Here is a 25251-nt window from a genome sequence, read left to right as displayed (position 1 = left end):
CGAAAGCACATCAAAGTGCAAGTAGATAAATAGGTACTGCTCCAGCGGGAAGGTAAATGTCGTTTCCGTGCGCTGCTCTGGTTCGCCATGACCCTCGGCCAGTAAAGTGAGATGAGCATGCAACCCCAGAGTCGGCCACGACTGGACCTAATGATCAGGGATCCTTTTACCTTTACCTAAGTGCTCAAGAGATCCAGCACTTAGCCAACACTCATGATGTACAGAGTTTCTTTAAAGCCACAAAGACCATCTATGGGCCAATAAATCATGGCATATGCCCCCTACACTCAGCAGATAGTACCACACTTCTAAAAGATAAAGAAGCTGTTGCATTGCTCTGGAAAGAACACTACCAACACCTCCTTAACTGCATCTCCCCCGTTGCTGCTGAGGTCCTCTCACAAATTCCACAAAAACAAATTAGAGACGAGCTTGCAGAATCTAGGAGAGTTGTTGTCAGAGCTGCCCCGAGGTCCCAGCTCACAGAGGACCAATGCCAGGTCGTCGTTATATACAAAAGTCTTTATTGAAGTTCAGTTTCCATTTCAAAGCCGTAGCGCGCAGCTCTACGTCTTAAACCCTAGACCGCCGAAGCTCCGTCTGAATCTCCTCCCCTTCCACACCAGTTTAAGACTCTAGCCTTGCTCCACCTCTTCCTTAGCTCCTTCCTCCTCTGGGCCCTCCTGCTCGCTGGGGTTTCACCCTTTCTGGACTCTTCTGATGCTGACTCCCCTGATTCTTGCCCCTCCCTCCGGCGGGCTTTAGGACCTGGTTCCCTATCCGGGCTACCTGCTGTGCCGCTCGCCTGTACATTTGAACTTGGCGCGCGCGCCCAGCCGGCAACCTTCCTCTTGACCGTTCCCTCGCTCTCCGATGGAGGCGTGGTCAACCCTAACTCATCTTCTCTCCCTCCTGGAGGAGACGCTGTCCCTGATACCTGGGATTCTTCCCCCCCACTGCGCTCTGGTGGGGAAGCTGGTCCTGATCTCCAGCCGCTGCTCTGGGAGTCCCCGCTGGCCCCTTGCTTCTGGCGTGTCCCCCCTGGGACCCCCCTCGCCCTGGCCATCGGCGCCCCCCTCTGGGAATCTTCTGATTCGCTGGAGAGGCTCATGGAATCTCTCGGGCCACTGTCATCTTCTCCCACGCTGCCCTCAGATTCTTCCCCTTCGCTCTCCATTCCCTCTCTTCCCTGTGCCTCTGCTCCTGAGCCCCTGACAGTTGTGTACAGCTATTAACCAAATGAAAAACAACAAAGCCAGTGGACCTGATGGGATACCTGCTAAAATCTTCAAAGTGGGTGGAATTGAACTTGCACAACAACTTCACAAGCTAATCAAAAAAATCTGGGAAAGAGAAGCGATCCCAGCAGATTTTAGGGATGCCAAAATTATCAATCCTGGGAAACACTGGCCTGTGAGCACTCCAGTTGGAGAACAGCCTTCACCAAAGGTGTCATGGGCTTTGAAGATGCTCGAACTCAGGACGCAAGGGAGAACTATGCCAAGAGGAAGGCACGCTTGGCAAATCCACACTGTGATCAACGCCCGCCTGGAAACCGATGTCCCCACTGTGGAAGGACGTGTGGATCCAGAATTGGCCTCCACAATCACTTATGGACTCGTTGTTAAAACCATGTTTATGGAAGACAATCTTACTCGGCTATGAGGGATCACCAAAGAAGAAGACTTCTGGCAGAGTAGTGGGCAACTCAAGAGGTGAGGGCAACTCAACAAGAGAACATTGAAGCCACTATGTTACCATGAAGCCTTGTTGATTCACCTCCCGTGGACAAGCCAATACAGTGGTACCTCGGGTTAAGTACTTAATTCTTTCCAGAGGTCCGTACTTAACCTGAAACTGTTCTTAACCTGAAGACCACTTTAGCTAATGGGGCCTCATGCTGCTGCCATGCCTCTGGAGCACGATTTCTGTTCTCATCCTGAAGCAAAGTTCTTAACCTGAAGCACTATTTCTGGGTTAGCGGAGTCTGTAACCTGAAGCGTCTGTAACCTGAGGTACTGCTGTACCTTTTGAACATGAAGCAGATCTACTGTCTGAGTTGTGCCTATTAAGTGTGCTAAGACTACAATCTATCAGCACTAAACAGGAAAAGGTATTGAACTTAGCATCCAAATTCCTGATAGGAACCTGGTGGGGTGGAACTTATTCTGGGGAGACACCCCCCAACATGGATTGGATGCCCCCACCCTGCACAGGCTGCCATTGGGAGGGGTGTTTTGGTTCCTTGGTCCCCCAGTGGACTCTCGGACAGAGTCACCCCTCCTGGACCCCTCTCACAGGACCCCTGTGATTTTTTTTTTTTTATTTTTTTTTTTATTAAATTTTTATTGGGTTTTCAAATTTTTTAACAACACACAACATATATGACTTCCCCCCACCCCCCCACATACATCCCACTTCCCCCATTTAATTCAGCAAGTTCTTATTCCTCTCTCTAAACTTAATCTCTTTATTCTCCAACTTAGTTCATCTTATTAAACCCCATAATATTACCCTATCTTCTTATATGCAATAAATCCTTGTTTCTAAGATCAATCAAAATTTATATACCAATCTCCCCTTTTTTTATATTAAAGTATAAATCGAATTTACAATAGCCAAAAATCATAAAGTTTTTCAAAAATCTGTTTTCCCCCCTCCCTCCCTGCCCGGGTATCTGTCCCTTCCCAAGTAGTTATCCTTCCATAAAATTCCTAGCCAGGATTCCTCACATCTCCAGCCCTCAAGTCTATTTCAGTCTCTCTCCGGTTTTTCTGTTGATATTCCTTTTTGCTGGTTTCCAGGTCTCGAAGGGTGTCTGTTACAGTTACTTCCTCTTCTCCCAGTTCAAACCTAATTGAGAAAACTTGTTGCCAGGGTTCTTCCAAAAGTCCTCCAGGTTGCAGATAATAAAGGCCAGAAAAGAGGAGGAAGTCCCAGTTATATTTCTTTACTCCTTTAATTTTCATAATTCCACAGTTTCCAAGGGCTTCCTCCTTCACTTTTCTCCTCAGTCTCATGTCTTCATACTTTGTAATCCAAACGATTTCTTTGTTCTCTGGCACCATAGGTTTCCACACTTTCTCTTCTCCGACTTCCTCCTTCACTCCCTCCAAAGATGTCATATTTGGTTGAGCTACAGAGTCTCTCAAGAACAAGTCTCTAGTTCCGTCAGCAAGATTGTTTGTTTTGAAAATCAAGGTCGTGTATTGTTCTTGTAAGATTCCCACGAGAAAAGAAGCTCTCTCAATTTGTGCTAGTAATTTTCCTTCTGCAGCCATTGTAGTGTCACTGGTTTCCCCTAGGGGGATTTCCATTGTTCACAGTTCTACGCCAGCAATCCTTTACCCTATTGTTTATTTACTTTGTTTCAAAACACGTCTGTTTATATGTAACACCTTTAAACCAAAGAGATATATAGTAATACAGTTTTGTCCTTTGTTCAGCTGTTTGACAGCTCAGTTGACAGCTGTCAAACTCCGATTCCTTAAGGCTAGATTGGTGCAGGACGCTCCCAGGTCCAAGGGGGGGGGTCACAAAAGTTTCCAAAGTTCGTTTCTTCCCTCCAGCACAACTTGACAAGATAAAACTTGTTCTTAAAAGTTATTAAAGTCTCTTACCAGTTTCCGTAAACGTAAAATCTTTTTCCCGATCTTAGATTTTCGCTCCTTGCTTCCAATTGCCTGTATGAAGGGGGGGTGCGGACTTCCCTTTAGCACATCCCCCCGTTTGCCCGATTTAAGGATAACGGTTTTTTTAAAAGTCCAAATTTTCTTCTACTCACGGGGTGTTTGTATCCAATCGAGTTTTCAGGTAGAAAGTTGACGCTCTCCGGTGAATGGCTTGCGGCTTCACTCCACTGAGGTAGCGGTTTACTCTCAGCACCACGCCACCCCCCGTACCTTCTCCGCAGCCTTTAAAAAGGCTCTTCGACTGTCAGGGGGGGCGCTTAAGGTGCCCACCGAGTCACCAGGTCCACAGGTATCCGCACCTGTGGTTTCTAAGGGTCCCCGCGTCGCCGGCGCGGCAAGACCCGTCCTCAGAGGAGCCGATTCCCTCCGGAGCTCGGAGGGAATCCGCCATTACACCGATCGCATCAACCCGGAAGTAGGACCCCTGTGATTAAGTATCCAGACCAATGCCTTATTTGCCAAAGTTGTGAAAGCTGATGTGAGCTAGGCAAAAACCTGCAAGCTGGCCTATTTGCTTGCAGGAGAAAATTCCCTTGGCCCTGGATATGGCGACTGAATAAACCATAGCAAGGCTCATAGGCAACGTGCCCACTCCCCCCCCCCCATGGACGGGCCCTTAAAGACTAGGTGGGTGGGTGGAAAAATCCCACGACGATCCTCACACCTGGCCGCCCTCTTAAGTAGGGTAGGGGCAGACTGCTTGCAACCCCCAAGCCCCTGCCTCCAATTGGCTAAGTGGGCACTGCCCACTGTTCCCTGGGGGCCTGATGTGGCTGGAGGTGGACAGCGCCAGCCAGTTAGCTTTGTAACACACATGGGAAAGCGTAGATTAAAGGAGACCCCAGCTGGATATCTGAGAATCTGGAGATTTGGAAGATCTAAGTCAAGTCAATCATTCCAAATCAATTAGAGAAATAAAAATAGATCTATCAAACTGGGAACGTTTAAATTTCTCAGGGGCAGGAAGAAGCTCTTTTATAAAAAAATAAAGATATTCTGTTTCTAATACTATTATATTAAACAGGAGTGTCAGATGGTGATGTGGTTGCTCACGAGTAACCAGGCAGGATTCCAACCTGTCTTTTGCAGGTTTTTATTTGTGCAACTATTTACAGTGCAGAACCCGAAAGTTCATGTCCGTCTTAGTCTATTGCAGATTCCGGGAGTGGCCCCTTCTGGTTTCTCCCTCAGCGTAAATACTTAGACACCCCAACCTCTGCCTCCCCTCCTTACACTTCACCCCTCTGCTCAAACTGGGCGACGGAAAGGGAGTGCCTGTTTCCTGGCTGGCCAGGCTAGGTGAGGCGCTTGGGCTCTCCGTTGGCTTCCCCCTTCCCCCTCTGCTCCACTGGAGGTCTGGCTTTCCCCACCGCTGGACAAGGAGCTGCTCCTCAGAAGCGTTGGAGGCTCTCTGCATCCCCCTGCCTCCCTCCCTCCCCTGTCCCAATGGCACTCCCCTGACAAGGAGTGACAAATGAATGGAAAATAGGAATATCTAAGTTTTTTAAAAAATAATATTTATTAAAGTTTCAACAATTACAGAAAGAAAAAATAAACACACCACGTTAAACAAAAACAAAACAACACACCACAATATATAAAAAAGAAAAAAATAAATAAAAATAAAACCCATTAAACAAAAATGCAAAAAAGAAAATGCATCAGATCTCCTCATTACTATTCTTTCATTAGCTTATTTCCTTGACCTCCTCACACCTCCCTTTTTTGTATTCTAGGTCGATTATCTATTTCAGCAAATCCTTTCCCTCTTTTAAAATTTTTGTCCTGTAAATTGTCTTAATATAATGTAATTTTACTTTTCCTCCTTTCACCTATTAACAGTCAGTTATTCCCAAATCCTTTATATCATTCCTGCTAAAATCATATAATATTATTCCAACATCCTTCTAACAGATATTAATTTTACAATGTTTCTGTAAATAGTCTTTAAATTTCCTCCAATCTTCCTCCACCAACTCTTCTCCCTGGTCTCGGATTCTGTCAGTCATTTCCGCCAGTTCCATATAGTCCATCACCTTCATCTGCCATTCTTCCCGGATGGGTAGATCTTGTGTCTTCCAGTACTTTGCAATAAGTATTCTTGCTGCTGTTGTAGCATACATAAAGAAAGTTCTGTCCTTCTTTGGCACCAATTGGCCCACCATGCCCAGGAGAAAGGCCTCTGATTTCTTCAGAAAGGTATATTTAAATACCTTTTTCATTTCATTATAGATCATCTCCCAGAAGGTCTTAATCCTTGGGCACGTCCACCAAAGGTGAAAGAATGTACCTTCGGTCTCTTTACATTTCCAACATTTATTATCGGGCAGATGATAGATTTTTGCAAGCTTGACTGGTGTCATGTACCACCTGTATATCATTTTCATTATATTCTCTCTTAAGGCTTACATGCCGTGAATTTCATACCTGTGGTCCATAACTGTTCCCAGTCAGCCATCATAATATTATGTCCAATGTCTTGTGCCCATTTAATCATAACAGATTTCACCATTTCATCCTGAGTATTCCATTTCAACAGCAAGTTATGCATTCCTGACAAGTTCTTAATTTTAGGATCTAGCAGTTCTGTTTCCAATTTTGATTTTTCCACCTGGAAGCCATTTTTTTTTTTTGTCCAAATTATATGCCTCCATTATCTGGTAATAATGAAGCCAATCTCGCACTCTATTTTTGGAATATCTAAGTTTTTTATGGGCATGCAGGAAACTCAGAATTACATCAAAAACATTTTGTCAACAAATATCAGGTGGTTTGATATTTCCTAACATACAGTATAATGCTATTACAACACAGCCATGCTCAGAATATAAAAAAATGGTTTGCAAAATTTGCTGTCAACAAAAATAAAACAAAATGGTTCACCTGCTGAAATAAAAAAATCCCTATGGCATAAAAATAGGAGAGAACATACAGTTTTTTAATGAAACTCTGTCACTCCAAACATTTATATGATTTGGAAAAGGTTTCAAATTAGGTCAAGTCCAGAGCTGTCACCGCTTGCTGCAGTTTCCTTCAATTCAGGATGTAGATGTGGGGGGGGGGCACTTCTAGAGGACATGAATCTCTGGGAGGGAAACTGGTTAACAGAACTGAAAGCTATAATGGAACAGGGGCTGGTTAAATGTCATTAACAAAAAAATATGGGTGAAGGACATCGTTTTCCCTCGAGTATCTTCAGATCAGACCTATGCTAATAAAAGTAATTGAAAGCTATGGCCTTATCATCATGTTTTGATACTTATTCTGATATTTTCCTTCCAACCAGTTTCCAAAAGGCACCCTTCACATCCTTGTTTCTCAGGCTGTAGATCAAAGGGTTGAGCATAGGTGTCAAAGCTCCATACATTAGAGATATGAGCTTGTCCTTTTCAGAAACTGATTTCCCTTGTGGGTTCAAGTACATGATCATGATTGTGCCATAGAAGACACTGACAACAACAAGGTGAGAGCTGCAGGTGGAAAAGGCTTTCTTGCGACCCTGTGCTGAACGGATGCGCAGTACAGCCAGACCTATGCGCCCATATGTCACAACTATGAAACCAAAGGGTGGTATTAGGAGAAAAAGGCTGGAAATATGCATAAATAACTCACTGATACGTGTATTTGAGCAAGCCAATTTGAGGAATGACTGTAACTCACATGCAAAGTGGTTGATGATGTGTCGGCCACAGAAGTCAGTAGGCCGCAACAGGGCTGTGGCTACGGTGCAGAAGAAGCAAAGTGTTACAGAGACAGCCACCAGGGCTATGCAAACTCTCCAGCTCATGATCTGCATGTAGTATAAGGGTTGGCATATAGCCACCAAGCGGTCATATGCCATGATGGCCAGGATGATGCATTCTGTTGCGACAACTAACAAACCAATGTACATCTGCGTCAGGCATCCGGAGAAGGAAATTGTGGGCATGTAAATGAAGCAGTTGGCCAAGATATTTGGAAGTGCATTGTTAGTAAGGATAAGGTCAAGTGATGAGAGGACACAAAGAAAGAAATACATGGGAGTATGAAGGTCAGGATCCTTTATACTCAGCAGAATAATAAGTCCATTGCCAAGCACACTAATGAGGTAGGCAAGCAAGAGGAACCAAAAGAATACAGCCTGAGCTCTGGGGTATTCGGATAATCCAATCAAGATGAACTCAGTCACCACAGTCTCATTTTCAGCAGCCATAACATTTTCCTGCAGGGTGAAAAGAATGAAATAATTAGAAACATGTCACAGCGGGAGGTATGCAGTTTTGGTCATTCCTAAAAAACTGCTCTATCCAAGACAGAAGACCTAGCCAAGACAAATGTATGGACCATGGGTGCCTATTTTGCTTTGCTTTGCTTTGAGTTTTGAAGATATCTGCTGTGTGTTGTTCAATTTTTCTTATGCTGTTTTTATGGTATATTGCCCTAAGAAGATGATAACAATGACTGCTACGACTACTACTGTCAGAGTCACCCGTGGTCCCAGCTCACAAGAGACCAAAGTCCACTCCAGCTTATGTACAAAAGCTTTTATTGAAGAACATTAGTAGCTTTACATCCGAGGTCCGTGACCCTACGTCTGTTACCCTTAGACCGCTGAAGTCCCCTCTGAGTCACTCCCGCCTCGACACCAGTTTAAGAGGCTTGTACTGGTCCACCTCTTTCTCTCTTTCCTTTTCCGCAGGGTCTTTCTGCCCCCCTGTGTTCTCTCCCTTCGGGACTCTCCAGAGGCTGAATCCTCTGCCGCCTCCTCCCCCCTCCTTCGGGCTTTGGGACCAGGCTCCTCCCCAGAACTCTCTTCATTTCCGCGCGCCTCCCATTTTGAACTTGGCGCGTGTACGTTGCTCCTGACCTTCCTTTCGACAGTTACACTGCCCTCAATACTACTTTCCTCCCCTTCCGGCAGGACGTTTTGCCCTGATCTCCTTCCCCTCTCTGCTTCCTGTTCTGCTCCTTCTGACACACTGGTCACTCCTCCCCCCTCACTCCGTTCCAGCGGAGCAGCCGGTCTCGCTCTCCAACTCCCACTGGGGGTTCCCCCTTCGTTCCCCTGCTCCTGACTGCTTCCCCCTCTAGCTCCCCTTGGCTTGACCAGAGGGGCTCCCTTTTGGGAGTCCTCCGATTCACTGGATGGACTCATGGACAATCTTGGGTCATTGTCATCCTCTTCCTCGTCAGTCTGGAATCCTTCCCCCTCACTCTGCGTCTCTCTCCCTGAACCCCTGACATCCATCCCCCCCTCGAAGCCCCCCCTTCCCCCCTCCCGGCCCTCGGAGGCAGGTCGTGGGAGCCGCAGCTCCTCGGAGGTAGATGCAGGATACAGTTCGTTTGCTTCAATGTCCTCTGCTAGCAGCTCGGTGTATGTGTGTTCGAATGCGGGTTCTTCACCCAAGGTGTTCTCGGCTCCCTCTTCCATTGCTACTTCGTCTGGTGCTGCCTGCCAAGGCCCCGTCAGCCATTTCTTGCGCCAGTCGTCCTCTGGTTGCTCGTCCCACCAGTAAGAGGGTTCTGTGTCTACCCCCGAACACGATCCCCTGGGCGGGCTTGAGTCTGGCGTTCTCTCCTCGGCGGAAGAAAAGCCCCTGAAAGTACTGTCTGAAAGTGTGGGCGTAAAGAGCCAGTCATCAAAATACTCGGCTGGCATGGGTCTATGCGGGAAAAGTGCATGGAACTCGTCTTTCAGAAGAGGTTCGTCTAAAGCTTAGTCCGGCACCCAAATATTGGCACTGGCCGGGGTACCCTCTCTGGCTAGAAAGTATTCTACTCCCTCTACCCCCCATCTTGAGTCCAGGATCTCAGTGACCTCGTTGAGTGGTTCGGCCCTGGGCACCCCCTCCCTCTCGGGTGACTGAGTGCGTGCGTGCGGTACTGTTTCAGACTCCTGAAACCTGTGCGGGGTCTTGTAGGGAGTGAGCACCGACCTATGAAAGACCGGGTGCACTCTGGAACCTTCGGGGAGGGCCAGTCGAAAAGCTACAGGGTTAATCCTAGCCTCCACCTGGTATGGCCCTAGCTGCCTGTGTCCCAGCTTCTTCTTAGCCAACGACCTGGCTGGCATCGCTTGGGCCGCTAACCATACCCAGTCCCCCACCTGGATGTCCTCTCCCACTCTCCTGTTCTTGTCTGCCTGCACCTTATATGCTTGTTTGGCTAGCTCCAAATGTCTCCGCAGCTCCTCGTGCACCTCTTGCAGTTCTGCTGCGAACTGGTCGGCTTCTTGCGTCACCCCCTCTCCCGGTGTTACGGACCCCGGGAAGGTTCTGGGATGACGACCATTGTTCGCGAAGAACGGCGTCACCCCCGTCGACGCGTGCTTCGTGTTGTTGTAGGCAAACTCCGCCATCGGCAGGTAGTCCACCCACGCCGCCGGGCGCTGATTGGCGTAACATCTCAGGTACTGCTGCATGATCGCGTTGACTCTCTCTGCTTGGCCGTTGGTCTGCGGATGCCTTGCCGACGTTAGGTTGATCTTGACATGCAGGATACCTAGAAGCTTCCGCCAAAAAGTAGAAACAAATTGGCGCCCCCTATCGGACAGGATGGATTGTGGCAGCCCATGCACCTTGAACACGTGATCGATGAAGAGTTTGGCGGTCTGTTCCGCCGTCGCCACCTTCGCGCAAGGAATGAAGTGCGCCATCTTGGTGAACAGGTCCACCACCACCAGGACCGCCGTCTTGCCTCTGGAGCTGGGCAGGTCAGTGACGAAGTCCAGCGCCACCCTCTCCCACGGTTGCTGTGGCGTCTCCAGCGGTTCCAGTAACCCCGCTGGCTTCTGGTGCAGTGGCTTGGACCTCTGACAAGTGTCACACCTGGCGACGTAATCTGCTATCTCTCCCCGCATCTGGGGCCACCAAAAGTCCCTGGCCACCAGTTCTATTGTCTTCTCCTTGCCGAAGTGTCCCGCACTGGGGGCGTCGTGCAACTGCTGCAGAACCCTCGCGCGGAGCTCTTCGCCCGGTACGTAGAGGGCACCTTTGTGAGTTAACAGCCCGTCGCGTAATTGGAACTCATCTTCTCTCTGCGAACCCCTGCGCAGCGCCTCCATCTTGGATTGTGCAAATCGATCTACTTGCAACGCACGTCGCACCGCGTCCAGGTCGACTGCGATGGTAGCGCACGTCCACGCCTGCGGTGCGAAAATGTGCTTGGCTGCCACTGGCGCTGCTTCCTCGAGATATTGCGGTTTCCTGGAGAGCGCGTCGGCTATAACGTTGGATTCTCCCGGGATGTATTCTATCCTGAAGTCGAAATCCGCGAAGAATTCAGCCCAGCGCATGTGTCTTTGGCTCTGGAGCTTCGCCGTGCGCCAATACTCTAAGTTCTTGTGATCTGTGCGGACCTGCACTGTGTGCTTGGCACCTATGAGGAAGTGTCGCCACGCTTTGAAGGCAGCGTGGATGGCCAACAGCTCTCTGTCCCATATGGTGTAGTTTTGCTCCGCCTTGCTGAGCTTTCGGGAGTAAAAGGCACAGGGTCTCCAATTTCCTTGGGAATCTTCTTGCAGGAGCACGGCTCCCACCGCTCCGTCTGAGGCGTCGGTCTCTACTCGCATGGGTCTGCCCGGATTCACGTGCATCAGCTGCTCCTCGGAAGCGAAGAGGCTTTTAAGCTTCCTAAAAGAGCGCTCCGCCTGTTCCGTCCAAGCGAACTTCTTCTTCTTGGAACTGAGGGTGTCCGTGATTGCTGCCGTCTCCTTTGCAAAACCCCTGATGAATTTGCGGTAGAAATTGGCGAACCCGACAAATCTCTGGACCTCCTTCCGATTGCGTGGGCTCTTCCAGTCTAACACGGCGCGGACCTTGACGCTGTCCATGGCCAGCCCCTTGTCAGACAGCTTGTAGCCGAGGAAATCCACCTCCGTCACATCAAACTGGCATTTCTCCAACTTGGCGTAGAGCCTGTGTTCTCGCAGTCTCTGCAGGACCTCCTTCACGTCTCTTTCATGAGCCTCCTGCGATTCCGAAAAGATCAGGATGTCGTCGAGGAAACACACACACTTCTTGTAGAGGAGCCCCGCCAGCACGTGATGCATAAAGGCTTGGAAGACGTGAGATCCATTTTGGAGACCAAACGGCATAACTCTGTATTCATACGTGCCCAGAGGCGTGAACATGGCCGTCTTCCACTCATCGCCCTCCCGGATACGGATGAGATTATACGCCCCACGCAGATCCAACTTGGTGAAGATCTTCCCCTTCCGCACGGTCGCTAGGAGGTCATCAATCTTGGGCATGGGGAAGGCCTTGGGCTTGGTCATGGAATTTATGGCCCTGAAATCCACAATGAGTCTTTTCTGGGGCGTGTCTTTCTTCTTTACAAAAAACACAGGACTGCCTCCCACTGCTTTGGACTCCCGGATGAATCCACGCTTCAAATTATGCTCTATGAACTCCCTGAGTTCTTGCATCTCGTCCTCAGACATGGAATACAGCTTCGCCGTCGGCAGCTGCGCCCCCGGCAACAGGTCGATCGCGCAATCGTAAGGTCTGTGGGGCGGCAGCCGGTCAGCTTCCTTCTCGCAGAAAACCTCCAGGAAACTCTCGTACTTGCGAGGAACTGCTTGCGCCATGCTAAGTTGCAGCTGCTGCTCCGCCCCTTCCTCCTGGCTGGACTGGATACAATGTTGAGCACAGTACGATGAGCAAAAGGTGATCTGCCGTTGGTACCACGCTATCGCAGGACTGTGTCTCTCCAGCCAACTCATGCCTAGTACTATAGGCGTGTCCGACAGGCGGGTGACATTGAAGCTGATGACTTCTGTATGATGTCCAATCCGCATCTCCATGGGGGGCGTCTGTTGCACAACTTGTCCTCCCAGCAATTTCCTGCCATCAACCGTGACTACGTTTAGAGGCGCTGTCGCGGGCAGAAGCGTTATGCGATGCTGCTTGACGAAATGCACCCCCACAAAGTCCGCGTTGCTCCCAGAATCGATCGTGATGGGGACTTCCAGGGTGGTTCCGTTCGGCAACTGGAGTGTTGCAGTGAGCTGCACCGTTGGCTTGGGTGGTAAAGGGTCTGTACGTTGCAAAGGCACTGGGGACTGCTCTACAGATTCGCCTGGCTGAGCCCCAGCAGCTCTGCTTCCAGCCAGGCACTGTCGTTTCCCTGAGGCTGCTCCTCTTGCATCACTTCTGCTGCCACTGTTGCTAAGGCTGCAGTGTGCTTCTGGGGCCTCTGGGGGCACTCTTTCGCCATGTGTTGTGCACTGTCACAGATGTAACATTTCCTGTTCCCTCTAGGAGGCTTCGCCTTTACTGCACCGGATGCGGGGACTCTGGCTGTTGCTTGAGCCTTAGCACCACCAATTTCCATCGGTTCCTCCCCCTGCCGCGCCAGAGGCGAGGGATGTGCCTGACTGAAATCTCTGGGGAGAAAAGGAGGCGTCCTTGCCGGTGCACGCGCCTGGCGTCCCTCCTCATTGTGCCAAGGACGTTCTTCGTGCCGTACCCCTATTGCGAGAGCCCTCTGCACAACGTCCTCCAGGGTCTGAGGTCTGTCTCCCCTGGCAAGTTCATCTTTTATGGGGCCGCTGAGACCCTCCCAGAACAAATCTCTCACTGGTTTGCAGTCCTTCTCCCAGCCTAATACAGTCAGTAAGGCGAAAAATCGCGAATGATACTGACGCACAGTGGCTCTCCCTTGCCGCAACCCGTGCATTTCCCTGCGTGCAAGATCAAGATCCACGGTTGACTGGAAACAAGCGTCCATCGCTTCAATAAATTCATCAGAATCGCGGCGGGCAGGGCCGTCTTCGCGCCACAAATTGCGCAACCAAGCTCTTGCCTCCCCATGCAAATGAGACACAATAAACCCCACTTTCTCCTCTTCATCTTTAAAGTCATTACGAAGCAAATGCAGTGCATACAAGACGTCTGCTCTGAAACTTGGGTAGTGCTTTAGGTTCCCATCGAAGTGGGTGACTAGACTGCCCCCCCGCCTTCCAAGTCCAATTCCCTCTGATCTGGACCCTGGGAACCCTTCCTTGCTTGCACGCTCCCACCTTATTTGCAGGTCCTGGCAGCGCTTCTCCGCTTCATCACTCTTCTTCTGAGATGCAATGACTGCAGCGGTGAGTTCCGTAACTGCGTTTCGCAGTGTTGTTAGTTGCTCCTCCGCACTCATGGCTGCCACCGTTCGTGAGCTTTGCAAAAAAAAATTTTGCGTTCTTGCAGAGGGGACTTGCTGTCAGAGTCACCCGTGGTCCCAGCTCACAAGAGACCAAAGTCCACTCCAGCTTATGTACAAAAGCTTTTATTGAAGAACATTAGTAGCTTTACATCCGAGGTCCGTGACCCTACGTCTGTTACCCTTAGACCGCTGAAGTCCCCTCTGAGTCACTCTCGCCTCGACACCAGTTTAAGAGGCTTGTACTGGTCCACCTCTTTCTCTCTTTCCTTTTCCGCAGGGTCTTTCTGCCCCCCTGTGTTCTCTCCCTTCGGGACTCTCCAGAGGCTGAATCCTCTGCCGCCTCCTCCCCCCTCCTTCGGGCTTTGGGACCAGGCTCCTCCCCAGAACTCTCTTCATTTCCGCGCGCCTCCCATTTTGAACTTGGCGCGCGTACGTTGCTCCTGACCTTCCTTTCGACAGTTACACTGCCCTCAATACTACTTTCCTCCCCTTCCGGCAGGACGTTTTGCCCTGATCTCCTTCCCCTCTCTGCTTCCTGTTCTGCTCCTTCTGACACACTGGTCACTCCTCCCCCCTCACTCCGTTCCAGCGGAGCAGCCGGTCTCGCTCTCCAACTCCCACTGGGGGTTCCCCCTTCGTTCCCCTGCTCCTGACTGCTTCCCCCTCTAGCTCCCCTTGGCTTGACCAGAGGGGCTCCCTTTTGGGAGTCCTCCGATTCACTGGACGGACTCATGGACAATCTTGGGTCATTGTCATCCTCTTCCTCGTCAGTCTGGAATCCTTCCCCCTCACTCTGCGTCTCTCTCCCTGAACCCCTGACAACTACTAAATAAAAATTTACTGAAATTCAAGACCCACATTAATGCACACCTAAGAAATCAAAAAGGTTATTTGGAACACCCAGATAGCCATTCCTTCTTCAGTAGATACCCTGTCCAAAAAAAGAGAAAGAATTCTTGTGGAAGTCATAAACTCATCGACAAATATCTGAGCATGTGTTTAAAGGACAAAAAAAAACCACCCACTGTGGAAATGCTTTGCCTCCACTGTCAGTCAGAAGTTGTAACTTATAGTCTTACTGTCAGGGCTGCCTCTAGGTCCCAGCTCACAGAGGACCAACGCCCAGCCAGACGAGTCAGTGAAGCAGTCCCCAGGGATCTTACAGCCCACAGACCCCCTCCCACCCAAACCAGTGGTGCAGCTCACCGCAGCGCTCCAGCTTCCCAATGGGCTCACCATGGAAATCCCCATTACCATTGACTGTGGCAGTAATGCAGACTTTATAGGAGTGGATTTCATCAAGCAACATCGCATAGCGCTTTTACCAGCCACGATGCCCCTAAACGTCGTCACGGTTGATGGAAGAGAGCTACTGGGAGGACAGGTGGTACAGCAAACACCGCCAATGGTGATGCGCATTGGAAATCACCGCGAAGTCATCAGCTTCAACGTCACCCACCTGTCAGACATGCCCATAGTATTGGGCATGAGTTGGCTGGACAGGCACAGCCCGGCATTAGCATGGTACCAGCGTCAATTGACCTTCTGCTCCTCCTACTGCGCAGAACACTGCATCCTGACCAGCCAGGAAGATGAGGGGCAAGAAGATGAACCACAGCTACACTTGGGCATGCTGAAAGCGGTACCCAACAAGTACAAGGCGTTTTTGGAGGTCTTCTGTGAGAAGGAAGCGGACAAGCTGCCTCCCCACAGGCCCTACGACTGCAAGATTGACCTCCTGCCGGGGGCAACGCTGCCGACTGGAAAACTGTATTCCATGTCTGAAGACGAACTGCAAGAGCTCAGGGAGTTCATAGATCACAACTTGAAGCGGGGATTCATCCAAGAATCCAAAGCAGGGGGGGGCAGCCCCGTGTTTTTCGTGAAGAAAAAAGACACGCCCCAAAAGAGGCTTGTAGTTGATTACCGGGTCATAAATTCGAGGACGAAGCCCACGGCATTCCCCATGCCCAAGATCGACGACCTGCTTGCGACGGTGAGGAAGGGACGCATCTTCACCAAGTTGGATCTGCGAGGGGCGTACAACCTTATACGCATGCGGGAGGGCGACGAGTGGAAGACGGCCATGTTTACGCCTTTAGGCACCTATGAATACAGAGTTATGCCGTTTGGCTTGCAAAATGGCTCCCACTGTTTCCAAGCCTTCATGCACCACGTGTTAGCGGGACTCCTCTACAAGAAGTGCGTCTGCTTCCTGGACGACATTCTGATCTTCTCGGAATCGCAGGAGGCTCACGAGAGGGACGTCAAAGAAGTTCTGCAGAGACTACGGGAGCACAGACTTTACGCCAAACTGGAGAAGTGCCAGTTCGACATGACGGAGGTGGATTTCCTGGGCTACAAGCTGTCCGACAAGGGACTCGCCATGGACAGCACCAAGGTCTGCTCGGTGTTGGACTGGAAGAGCCCACGCAATCGGAAGGAGGTCCAGAAGCTCGTCGGCTTCGCCAACTTCTATCGCAAGTTTATCAAGGGATTCGCGATGGAGACGGTGGCCATCATGGACACCCTCAGCTCCAAGAAGAAGAAGTTCACCTGGATGGACCAGGCGGAGCGGTCCTTTCAGAAACTCAAGCGTCTCTTCGCGTCCGAAGAGCAGCTGCTACACGTAAACCCCAGCAAACCAATGAGGGTTGAAACGGACGCCTCGGACAGAGCCGTGGGGGCGGTCCTGTTGCAGCAAGACCCGCAAGGGGACTGGAGGCCGTGTGCTTTCTACTCCAGGAAACTCAGCAAGTCGGAGCAGAACTACACCATCTGGGACAGGGAGTTGCTGGCCATTCATGCAGCCTTCAAGGCGTGGCGGCACTTCCTCATCGGAGCCAAACACACGGTGCAGGTCCACACGGACCATAAGAACCTGGAGTACTGGCGCACGGCGCGGTTCGTGAACCAGAGACACATCCGCTGGGCGGAGTTCTTCGCGGATTTCGACTTCAGGATAGAATACATCCCGGGAGACAACAACGTCATGGCGGATGCGCTATCCAGGAAGCCGCAGTATCTCGAGGAAGCGGCACCGGTGGCGGCCAAGCACATTTTCGCACCGAAAGCGTGGGCATGCGCTTCAGCCACGGTGGACCTGGACGCGGTACGTCGCGCGCTGCAGACGGATTCCTTCGCACAATCCAAGATGGAGGAGGTGCGAAGAGGCACAGTGAAGGACGACGAGTTCCAGATATGCGACGGACTGCTCATCCGCAAGGGGGCCCTCTACGTGCCGGGAGACGACCTCCGCGCAAAAGTACTGCAGCAGTTGCATGACGCGCCCAGCGCCGGGCACTTCAGCAAGGACAAGACGGCGGAATTAGTAGCCAGACACTTTTGGTGGCCCAAGATGAGGGGAGAAGTCGCAGAGTACGTTACTAGGTGTGACACATGCCAAAGGGCCAAGCCAGTACACAGGCCGCCGGCGGGACTGCTGGAACCGCTACAGACGCCGCTCGAACCGTGGGAGAGAGTGGCCCTGGACTTTGTCACAGATCTGCCCAGCTCGCGAGGCAAGACAGCGGTACTCGTGGTCGTAGACATGTTCACCAAGATGGCGCACTTCATGCCTTGCGCGAAGGTGGCCACGGCGGAACAGACCGCCAAACTGTTCATAGACCACGTGTTCAAAGTGCACGGCTTACTGCGGTCCATCCTGTCCGACCGGGGTCGCCAGTTCATCTCGAACTTCTGGCAGAAGCTGCTGGGCATCCTGAACGTCAAGATCAACTTAGCGTCGGCACGACACTCGCAGACCAACGGACAAGCGGAGAGGGTCAACGCCATCATGCAGCAGTACCTGAGATGCTACGCGAATCAACAGCCCTCGACCTGGGTGGACTACCTACCGCTGGCCGAGTTTGCCTACAACAACACGAAGCACGTGTCCACGGGGGTGACACCGTTCTTCACCAACAATGGGCGGCATCCCAGAACCTTCCCGGGATTAGAGAGAGTGGGGGAGGGGAGCCACAGGGAGCAGAGGCCTTGGCAGCAGAGTTACAGGAGGTCCACAAGCAACTCCGACGGCAGTTGGAGCTAGCAAAGCACGCCTACAAAATGCAGGCAGACAAACACAGGAGAAGTGTATCTGAAGAAGTGTGCATGCACACGAAAGCTCATACCAAGAACTGACTTAGTTGGTCTTTAAGGTGCTACTGGAAGGAATTTGTTTTGTTTAAACACAGGAGAGTTGGGGAAGACATCCAGGTGGGGGACTGGGTCTGGTTAGCAGCCCAGGCAGTGCCGGCCAGATCGTTAGCTAAGAAGAAGCTCGGACACAAGCAGCTAGAGCCTTACCAAGTCGAGGCACAGATCAATCCAGTGGCCTTCCGGTTGACACTCCCGGAGGGCTCCAGAATGCACCCGGTCTTTCATAGATCAGTGCTCACACCCTACAAGGAACCCCACAGGTTTCAGGCGCCAGGGGCCGCACCAGACCTGCTCAGCGAGGCGCCCACGAAGAGGGGGTCACCGAGGGCGGCGCCACTCAACGAGGCCACAGAGATTTTAGACTCGAGATGGGGGGAAGAGGGGGTTGAATATCTCCTAGCCAGGGAAGGTACTCCGGCCAGCGCCAACAGGTGGGTGCCTTACTATGCGGTGGAGGAGCACTACCTCAAAGACGAGTTTCATGCACTATTCCCACACAGACCCATGCCGGCAGATTATTTCGATGAATATCTTTTCACACCCACACTTTCAGCCAGCACGTTCCAGGGGTTCTCATCAGCTGAGGAAACGGCGCCAGAGACTAGCTCCCCTGAGGGATCAATCTCAGGGTTTGGCACAGACCGCTCTTATTGGTGGGAAGATCAACCAGAGGTGGGGTGGAGCAGGGAACTGCCGAGCGGTCCCTCGCACGCAGCGTCACCCGAGGCAACAGGGGGAGAGGGGGACATGGACGTGTTGGGGGAGGATCCGGGGTTCGAGCACACCTGCAGAGAGATGGAGGCAGAGGAGATCGACGTCGACGAGACCATTGCGGACTGGTCGGATCCAGCCGGCTGGCTGCACACCAGGGGGGAAGAACTGTATCCTGCACTCACCCCCACAGCACTGGAGCACCCGGAACCCACACCAGAAGAGGGGGAGGGGGGAAGGGGGGCTTCGAGGGGGGATGGATGTCAGGGGCTCAGGAGCAGAGGCACAGGGAAGAGAGGAAATGGAGAGCGAAGGGGAAGAATCTGAGGGCAGCGTAGGAGAAGATGACAGTGGCCCGAGAGATTCCATGAGCCTCTCCAGCGAATCAGAAGATTCACAGAAGGGGGCGCCGGTGGCCAGGGCAAGGGGGGTCCCAAGTGGGACACTCCAGAAGCAAGGGACCAGCGGGGACTCCCAGAGCAGCAGTTGGAGATCAGGACCAGCTTCCCCACCAGAGCGTAGTGGGGGGGAAGAGTCCCAGGTATCGGGGCCAGCGTCTCCCCCAGCAGGGAGAGAAGATGAGTCAGGGCTGACCACGCCTCCATCGGAGAGTCAGGGAACGGAGGGGAGGTCAGGTCCAGCTAGCCTCCCGGAAGAGGGAAGCAGTGACAGAAGCAGTGTAACAGTCAGGAGGAAGGTCACTGGGTTGGGGCGAGCGCCAAGTTCAAATGTACAGGCGCGCGGGACAGCAGAGAACCCGGATTGGGAACCAGGTCCTAAAGCCCGCCGGAGGCAGGGGGAGGAGTCAGGGGACTCAGCGTCAGAAGAGTCCAGAAAGGGGAATGCCCCAGCGGACAGGAGGACCCCGAGGAGGAGAGAGCAGAGGAAGAGGTGGAGCAGGGCTAGAGTCTTAAACTGGTGTCAGAGGGGAGGAGATTCAGACGGAGCTTCGGCGGTCTAGGGTTTAAGACGTAGAGCTGCGCGCCACAGCTTTGAAATAGAGATTGAACTTCAATAAAGACTTTTGTATATAACAACGACCTGGCGTTGGTCCTCTGTGAGCTGGGACCTTGGGCAGCCCTGACACATGGTCATCCCCTTTTTGCTAAAATGCTTACCTGCTGGTACTTCTCCTAATGTTGATCTGAGAGGTTTATAACAATATGCTCTCTACAATACATCACAGGCCCAGAACACAAAGAAGTTGTAGCGGGAAAGTTGGTTGTCAGGGGCTCAGGAGCAGAGGCACAGGAGGGGGAGGAAATGGAGAGCGAGGGGGAGGAATCCGAGGGGAGCGTAGGAGATGACAGTGGCCCGAGGGATTCCATGAGCATCTCCAGCGAATTGGAAGATTCACAGAAGGGGGCGCCAGTGGCCAGGGGTAGGGGGGTTCCCAAGGGGAACGCCCCAGGAGCAAGGGGGCAGCAGGGACTCCCAGAGCAGTAGTTGGAAATCAGGACCAGCTTCCCCACCAGAGCAGAGTGGGGGGGAAAAGCCCCAAGTATCGGGGCCAGTGCATTCCCCACCAGGGAGAGAAGACGAGGCAGAGCTGACCACGCCTCCATCGGAGAGTCGGACAACGGAGGGGAGGTCAGATCCGGCCAGTATCCCGGAAGAGGGAAGCAGTGACAGAAGTAGTGTAACGGTTAGGAGAAAGGTCACTGGGTTGGCGCGAGAGGCAAGTTCAAATGTACAGGAGCACGGGACAGCAGAGAATGAGGATTGGGAACCGGGTCCTAAAGCCCGCCGGAGGCAGGGGGAGGAGCTAAGCGACTCAGCGTTGGAAGAGTCCAGAAAGGGCAATGCCCCAGCGGGCAGGAGGACCCAGAGGAGGAGAGAGCAGCGGAAAAGGTGGAGCAGGGCTAGGATCTTAAACTGGTGTCAGAGGGGAGGAGACTCAGACGGGACTTCGCCGATCTAGGCTTTAAGACGTAGGGCTGCACGCTGTGGCTTTGAAATGGAAACTGAACTTCAATAAAGACTTTTGTACATTAAGACAGCCTAGCGTTGGTCCTCTGTGAGCTGGGACCTAGAGGCAGCTCTGACATTGGTGTTAAGAGAGTGATGTTTGTTTTTAAGGTCAGTGAAATGAATTGAAATCTAGTTCACTTCCATGTAAACGGAAGAGTCCTGCTTAGTCCTTGAGATAAAGAAGGTAAGTATTTTGCTCTCATTTTCTTTCCCTTTTTCGTAAGCTGCATTTGTATTATAGGTCCTTCTGGAGTAAGTAAGGTAAGCCCAGAGGTGAATCCCACAAGTAATGGTATGTAATTGAACCCAGGGGAAACATACTTCACATTAACATTTTGGACTTTATTGTTTCATAATCTAAATAAGACTATATTGTGAACAGTGTAGGAAGGAGGGAAATTATATGGTAAGCACCACCAACATATTAGCAACATAAATTTATTTTTCTTCTGCCTCACTATTCTTTCTTCCAATCTTTCATTTGATGGAACGTATTCCCCTCACAATGGGATGCGGGTGGCGCTGTGGTCTAAACTACAGAGCCTAGGGCTTGCCAATCAGAAGGTCAGTGGTTCAAATCCCCGCGACGGGATGAGCTCCCGTTGTTTGGTCCCAGCTCCTGCCCACCTAGCAGTTCGAAAGCACGTCCAAGTTCAAGTAGATAAATAGGTACCGCTCCGGTGGGAAGTTAAACGATGTTTCTGTGCACTGCTCTGGTTCACCAGAAGTGGCTTAGTCATGCTGGCCACATGACCCGGAAGCTGTCCGAGGACAAACGCTGGCTCCCTCGGCCTATAAAGCGAGATGAGCGCGCAACCCCAGAGTCGTCCGCGACTGGACCTAATGGTCAGGGGTACCTTTACCTTTACCTATGCCCCTCACAAGCATACAATTCCTTTAAGAATCATTGACAAAATACAGTTTTTTATGTACGGTATGTCTAGTTTTATTTTTATATTCTATCATAAGGTAGATAATCATAAACAAAAGTAATTATGGCTTCATGATAAGGATTATACAACCAACAAAGGAAAAAAGTAAAAGAGAGAAATATACATTATCATATAAGATCTAAGTCTGACCTCTAGACCCTGTGTCTTTTCACTGGATTATTATGAAGCAGTAGATCGTTCTGAGATTATTACATTCTTAACAAAGTGTTGCAAAATAGCAGCGTTTGGGCTGAAAGAAAACTCCACGCAGTGAATGAAGAATAACAAAAGGCTTATTGCTTGGCTAGCCAGTAAGCTGACTCAGAAGAATCAGTTCCAAAGTCTGAGCCCTGAGCAAAGGGAGGGGCTTCTTCATATATACATTTCTGTTATCTCTTAAGGCACTACTTATGCATAAAGGTAAAGGTAAAGGGGACCCCTGACCATTAGGTCGTCGTGACCGACTCTGGGGTTGCGCGCTCATCTCGCTTTATTGGCCAAGGGAGCCGGCGTACAGCTTCCGGGTCATGTGGCCAGCATGACTAAGCTACTTCTGGCGAACCAGAACAGCGCACGGAAATGCCGTTTACCTTCCCACCGGAGCAGTACCTATTTATCTACTTGCACTTTGACGTGCTTTCGAACTGCTAGGTTGGCAGGAGCTGGGACCAAGCAATGGGAGCTCACCCCGTCGCGGGGATTCGAACCGCTGACCTTCTGATTGGCAAGCCCTAGGCTCTGTAGTTTAACCCACAGCGGCAAAATCCCTCCTATCCTAGGCTACATCGCCCTATTAGCATACCACTTATGGTCTTTCCTTAATTGCATATACATTAAGCAAGCTCACAAAGAACTCTCTCTAAGCAGCACCTGGCTGCACGTGATCCCTTTTGCATTCCTTTCCTTATACGGGTTTACCTTGAGCGAGTTTAGGACATGAAACAAGGCATGTCTCCCTTTCTTATGCAGACACTCCGGAAAGTGTTTTTGCGAGACAAAGATAACAGCTCATGGTACAAAATTAGGATAGCCTGGCTTGAAGGTCTTTATATGTATCAAAAGTAGAGACATTTTAAAAATTCAGTTTTTCTGAAGCCTAATGAACTGATACTCCACACACACACACACACACACACACACACACACACACACACACACGTGTGGGTCTGGGGGTTATCCTGTGGTTGCCTTCCGAAAGCAGGCACTGGGAAGGAAGGTTGGGGCAGCTATCAATGGCCACCTCTGTGGGCTGAGTAAACATGTTCTGCTCCTGGACATGGAAATAGAGCTGTGGGAGGAGTAAAGATGCTGGGGAATTCCAATAAGAAGAGAAACGAGACTGAAAACTGGTTTGCTTCTGTATATCAAAGCTAAGCATTCCTCAGGACAGACAACATTGGTCACATTGGAATATTTTGTTCAACAAAAGGACAACTTCACACTGTTCCTCCTCAACTGGCTTTCTCTTATTCTGAATAAGCATATCTCTTTTTTCATGTGTTCCCAAGTTTTGAAGGCATAGTTAAGCTGGGAGGCTTTCCATAGAGCAGCAAAGGTGTTTGCCTGGTTGTCAGACTTGGGAACCTTCACAATTTTTATCACAGAAAATAGTTAGGCTGAACAGTAAAGGTTAATTTGCTTCAACTCTACAGTGAGGGTGTAATTTGTTCCACTGAGAGAGCCAGTGTGGTGTAGTGGTTAAGAGCGATGGACTGGTAATCTGGTGAGCCGGGTTCGCTTCCCCGCTACTCCACATGCAGCTGCTGGGTCTCTCAGCCTCACTCACCTCACAGAGGGTTTGTTGTGGGGGGGGGGGAGACAAAGGAGAATAGCCACTTTGAGACTCCTTAAAGGGAGTGAAAGGCAGGATATCAAGTCCAAATTCCTCCTCCCCCTCCTCCCCCTCCTCCTCCTCCTCCTCCTCTTTACCACGACTTCCTCTTGTTATCAGAAATTGCCCACTATCAAATGCAACCCATTTGATACTTATTCTGACATTTTCCTTCCAGCCAGTTTCCAAAAGGCACCCTTCACATCCCTGTTTCTCAGGCTGTAGATCAAAGGGTTGAGCATAGGTGTCAAAGCTCCATATGCTACAGATATGAGCTTGTCCTTTTCAGAAACTGATTTCCCTTGTGGCCTCAAGTACATGATCATGACTGTGCCATAGAAGACACTGACGACAGCAAGGTGAGAGCTGCAGGTGGAAAAGGCTTTCTTGCGACCCTGTGCTGAACGGATGCGCAGTACAGCCAGGCCTATGCGCCCATATGTCACAACTATGAAACCAAAGGGAGGTATTAAAATAGAGATGCTGGCAGCTTGCATAAAGAGCTCACTAGCATGAATGTCAGAGCAAGCCAGTTTGAGGAACGACTCCAGCTCACATGCAAAATGATTGATGACATTTTGTCCACAGAAGTCAGTAGGCCGCAACAGTGCATTGATCAGAGTTATCAGGAAAGGAAAGCCCACAGATGCAGCCACGAGGCAAAGGCAAAATTTCCAGCTCATGATTTTCATGTAGTGCAAGGGCTGGCATATAGCCACAAAGCGGTCATATGCCATGAGCGCAAGCAGGACACACTCAGTGGAGACAAGTAATAGACCAATGTACATCTGGGAAAGGCATCTGTAGAAGGAAATTGTTGGCCTGTAAATGAAGCAGTTGACCAAGACCTCTGGAACTGTATTGCTGATGAGGGCGATGTCTATAGAAGATAGAGCACACAGAAAGAAATACATGGGAGTATGAAGCCTGGGGTCCACAATGATTAGCATGATAATGAGGCCATTACTAAGAACGCTAGTGAGGTAGACTACCAAGAGGAAGAGGAAGAAGATGGTTTGAGCTCTGGGGTATTCGGATAATCCAATCAAGATGAACTCTGTCACCATAGTCTCATTTGCAAGTCCCATGGCATTATGTGACAGGTATCTCCTGCAGGGAAGAAAGGTCAATGTGTTTAGAAGCACAGACAGAGGTTTCTCTAAGAAGCATCCAGCATAGAGCCAGGCATGTCCTAGCTCATGGGCTGCTTTCCAACTCATTTATGCACAATTAGATCCCACTGAAATCAGTCAGTGCTGCTGTTGGTTTGATAACTTATTGTACTAGGGTTGTCATATTTCAAGAAATATGGGCACAAAAAGTACTTGAGGTTTTTTAGGGCCATCGCCCGATAGCCCCACCACCACCGCCAAGCCAGAGCCAGAGCCTGGGTCACCCGTGCCTGCACCAAAGCCTGAACCAGAGCACACACACCCCACACATATTTTTTTTAACCCCAGATCCAGGACATTTACTGTAAAATGTGAAATTCCCCCCTGGATGGGCATGTAGGACCCCGAAAAGAGGACATGTCCAGGAATTCCTAGACAGATGGCAACCCTATATTATAACTACCTGACTTCCAAGCAACACAGTTCCCACAGTTCCCATTTCTGGGAGGGGCAAAGCAGTGGGGAGGTCTGCAAACACTAGGGTTGCCATATTTCAAAAAGTTCTGAAATGGGATGCCCTATGTCTGGATTTCCCTGGCCATTGCAGATTTCCGCCCGGATGCTGTTTATGAGGGCCGAATACCAGTTATTTCCAGGAAATTCCAGACGTATGGCAACTCTAGCAAACACAATGAGTGAGCCAATCCTGCACT

At 50.6% G+C, this 25251-nt stretch overlaps 2 protein-coding genes across 2 annotated transcripts; both read right to left on the bottom strand.

Moving 5' to 3' along the window:
- Positions 1 to 6549: 6549 nt before the first annotated feature.
- LOC309351951 (olfactory receptor 13H1-like) lies at positions 6550 to 19871 on the bottom strand. The gene is made up of 2 exons (XM_081880174.1): positions 19811 to 19871; positions 6550 to 7893 (listed from the first exon to the last, which is right to left on the bottom strand). The coding sequence occupies exon 2, from the start codon at positions 7882 to 7884 to the stop codon at positions 6952 to 6954; it is 933 nt and encodes a 310-aa protein (XP_081736300.1). The 5' UTR covers positions 7885 to 7893; positions 19811 to 19871; the 3' UTR covers positions 6550 to 6951.
- Positions 19872 to 23564: 3693 nt separating this feature from the next.
- Positions 23565 to 24696, bottom strand: LOC309351074 (olfactory receptor 13H1-like). The gene has a single exon (XM_081878412.1). It carries the CDS (start codon positions 24644 to 24646, stop codon positions 23582 to 23584), a length of 1065 nt encoding a protein of 354 aa, XP_081734538.1. The 5' UTR covers positions 24647 to 24696; the 3' UTR covers positions 23565 to 23581.
- Between the last annotated feature and the right edge of the window lie 555 nt (positions 24697 to 25251).

The sequence above is a fragment of the Podarcis erhardii genome (genome assembly GCF_964252035.2).
Source record: "Podarcis erhardii genome assembly, chromosome: 10".
Classification (NCBI taxonomy): Eukaryota; Metazoa; Chordata; class Lepidosauria; order Squamata; family Lacertidae; genus Podarcis; species Podarcis erhardii.
The sequence above is the reverse complement of the archived record's forward strand: the minus strand, read 5'-3'. Positions and strand labels throughout refer to the sequence as shown.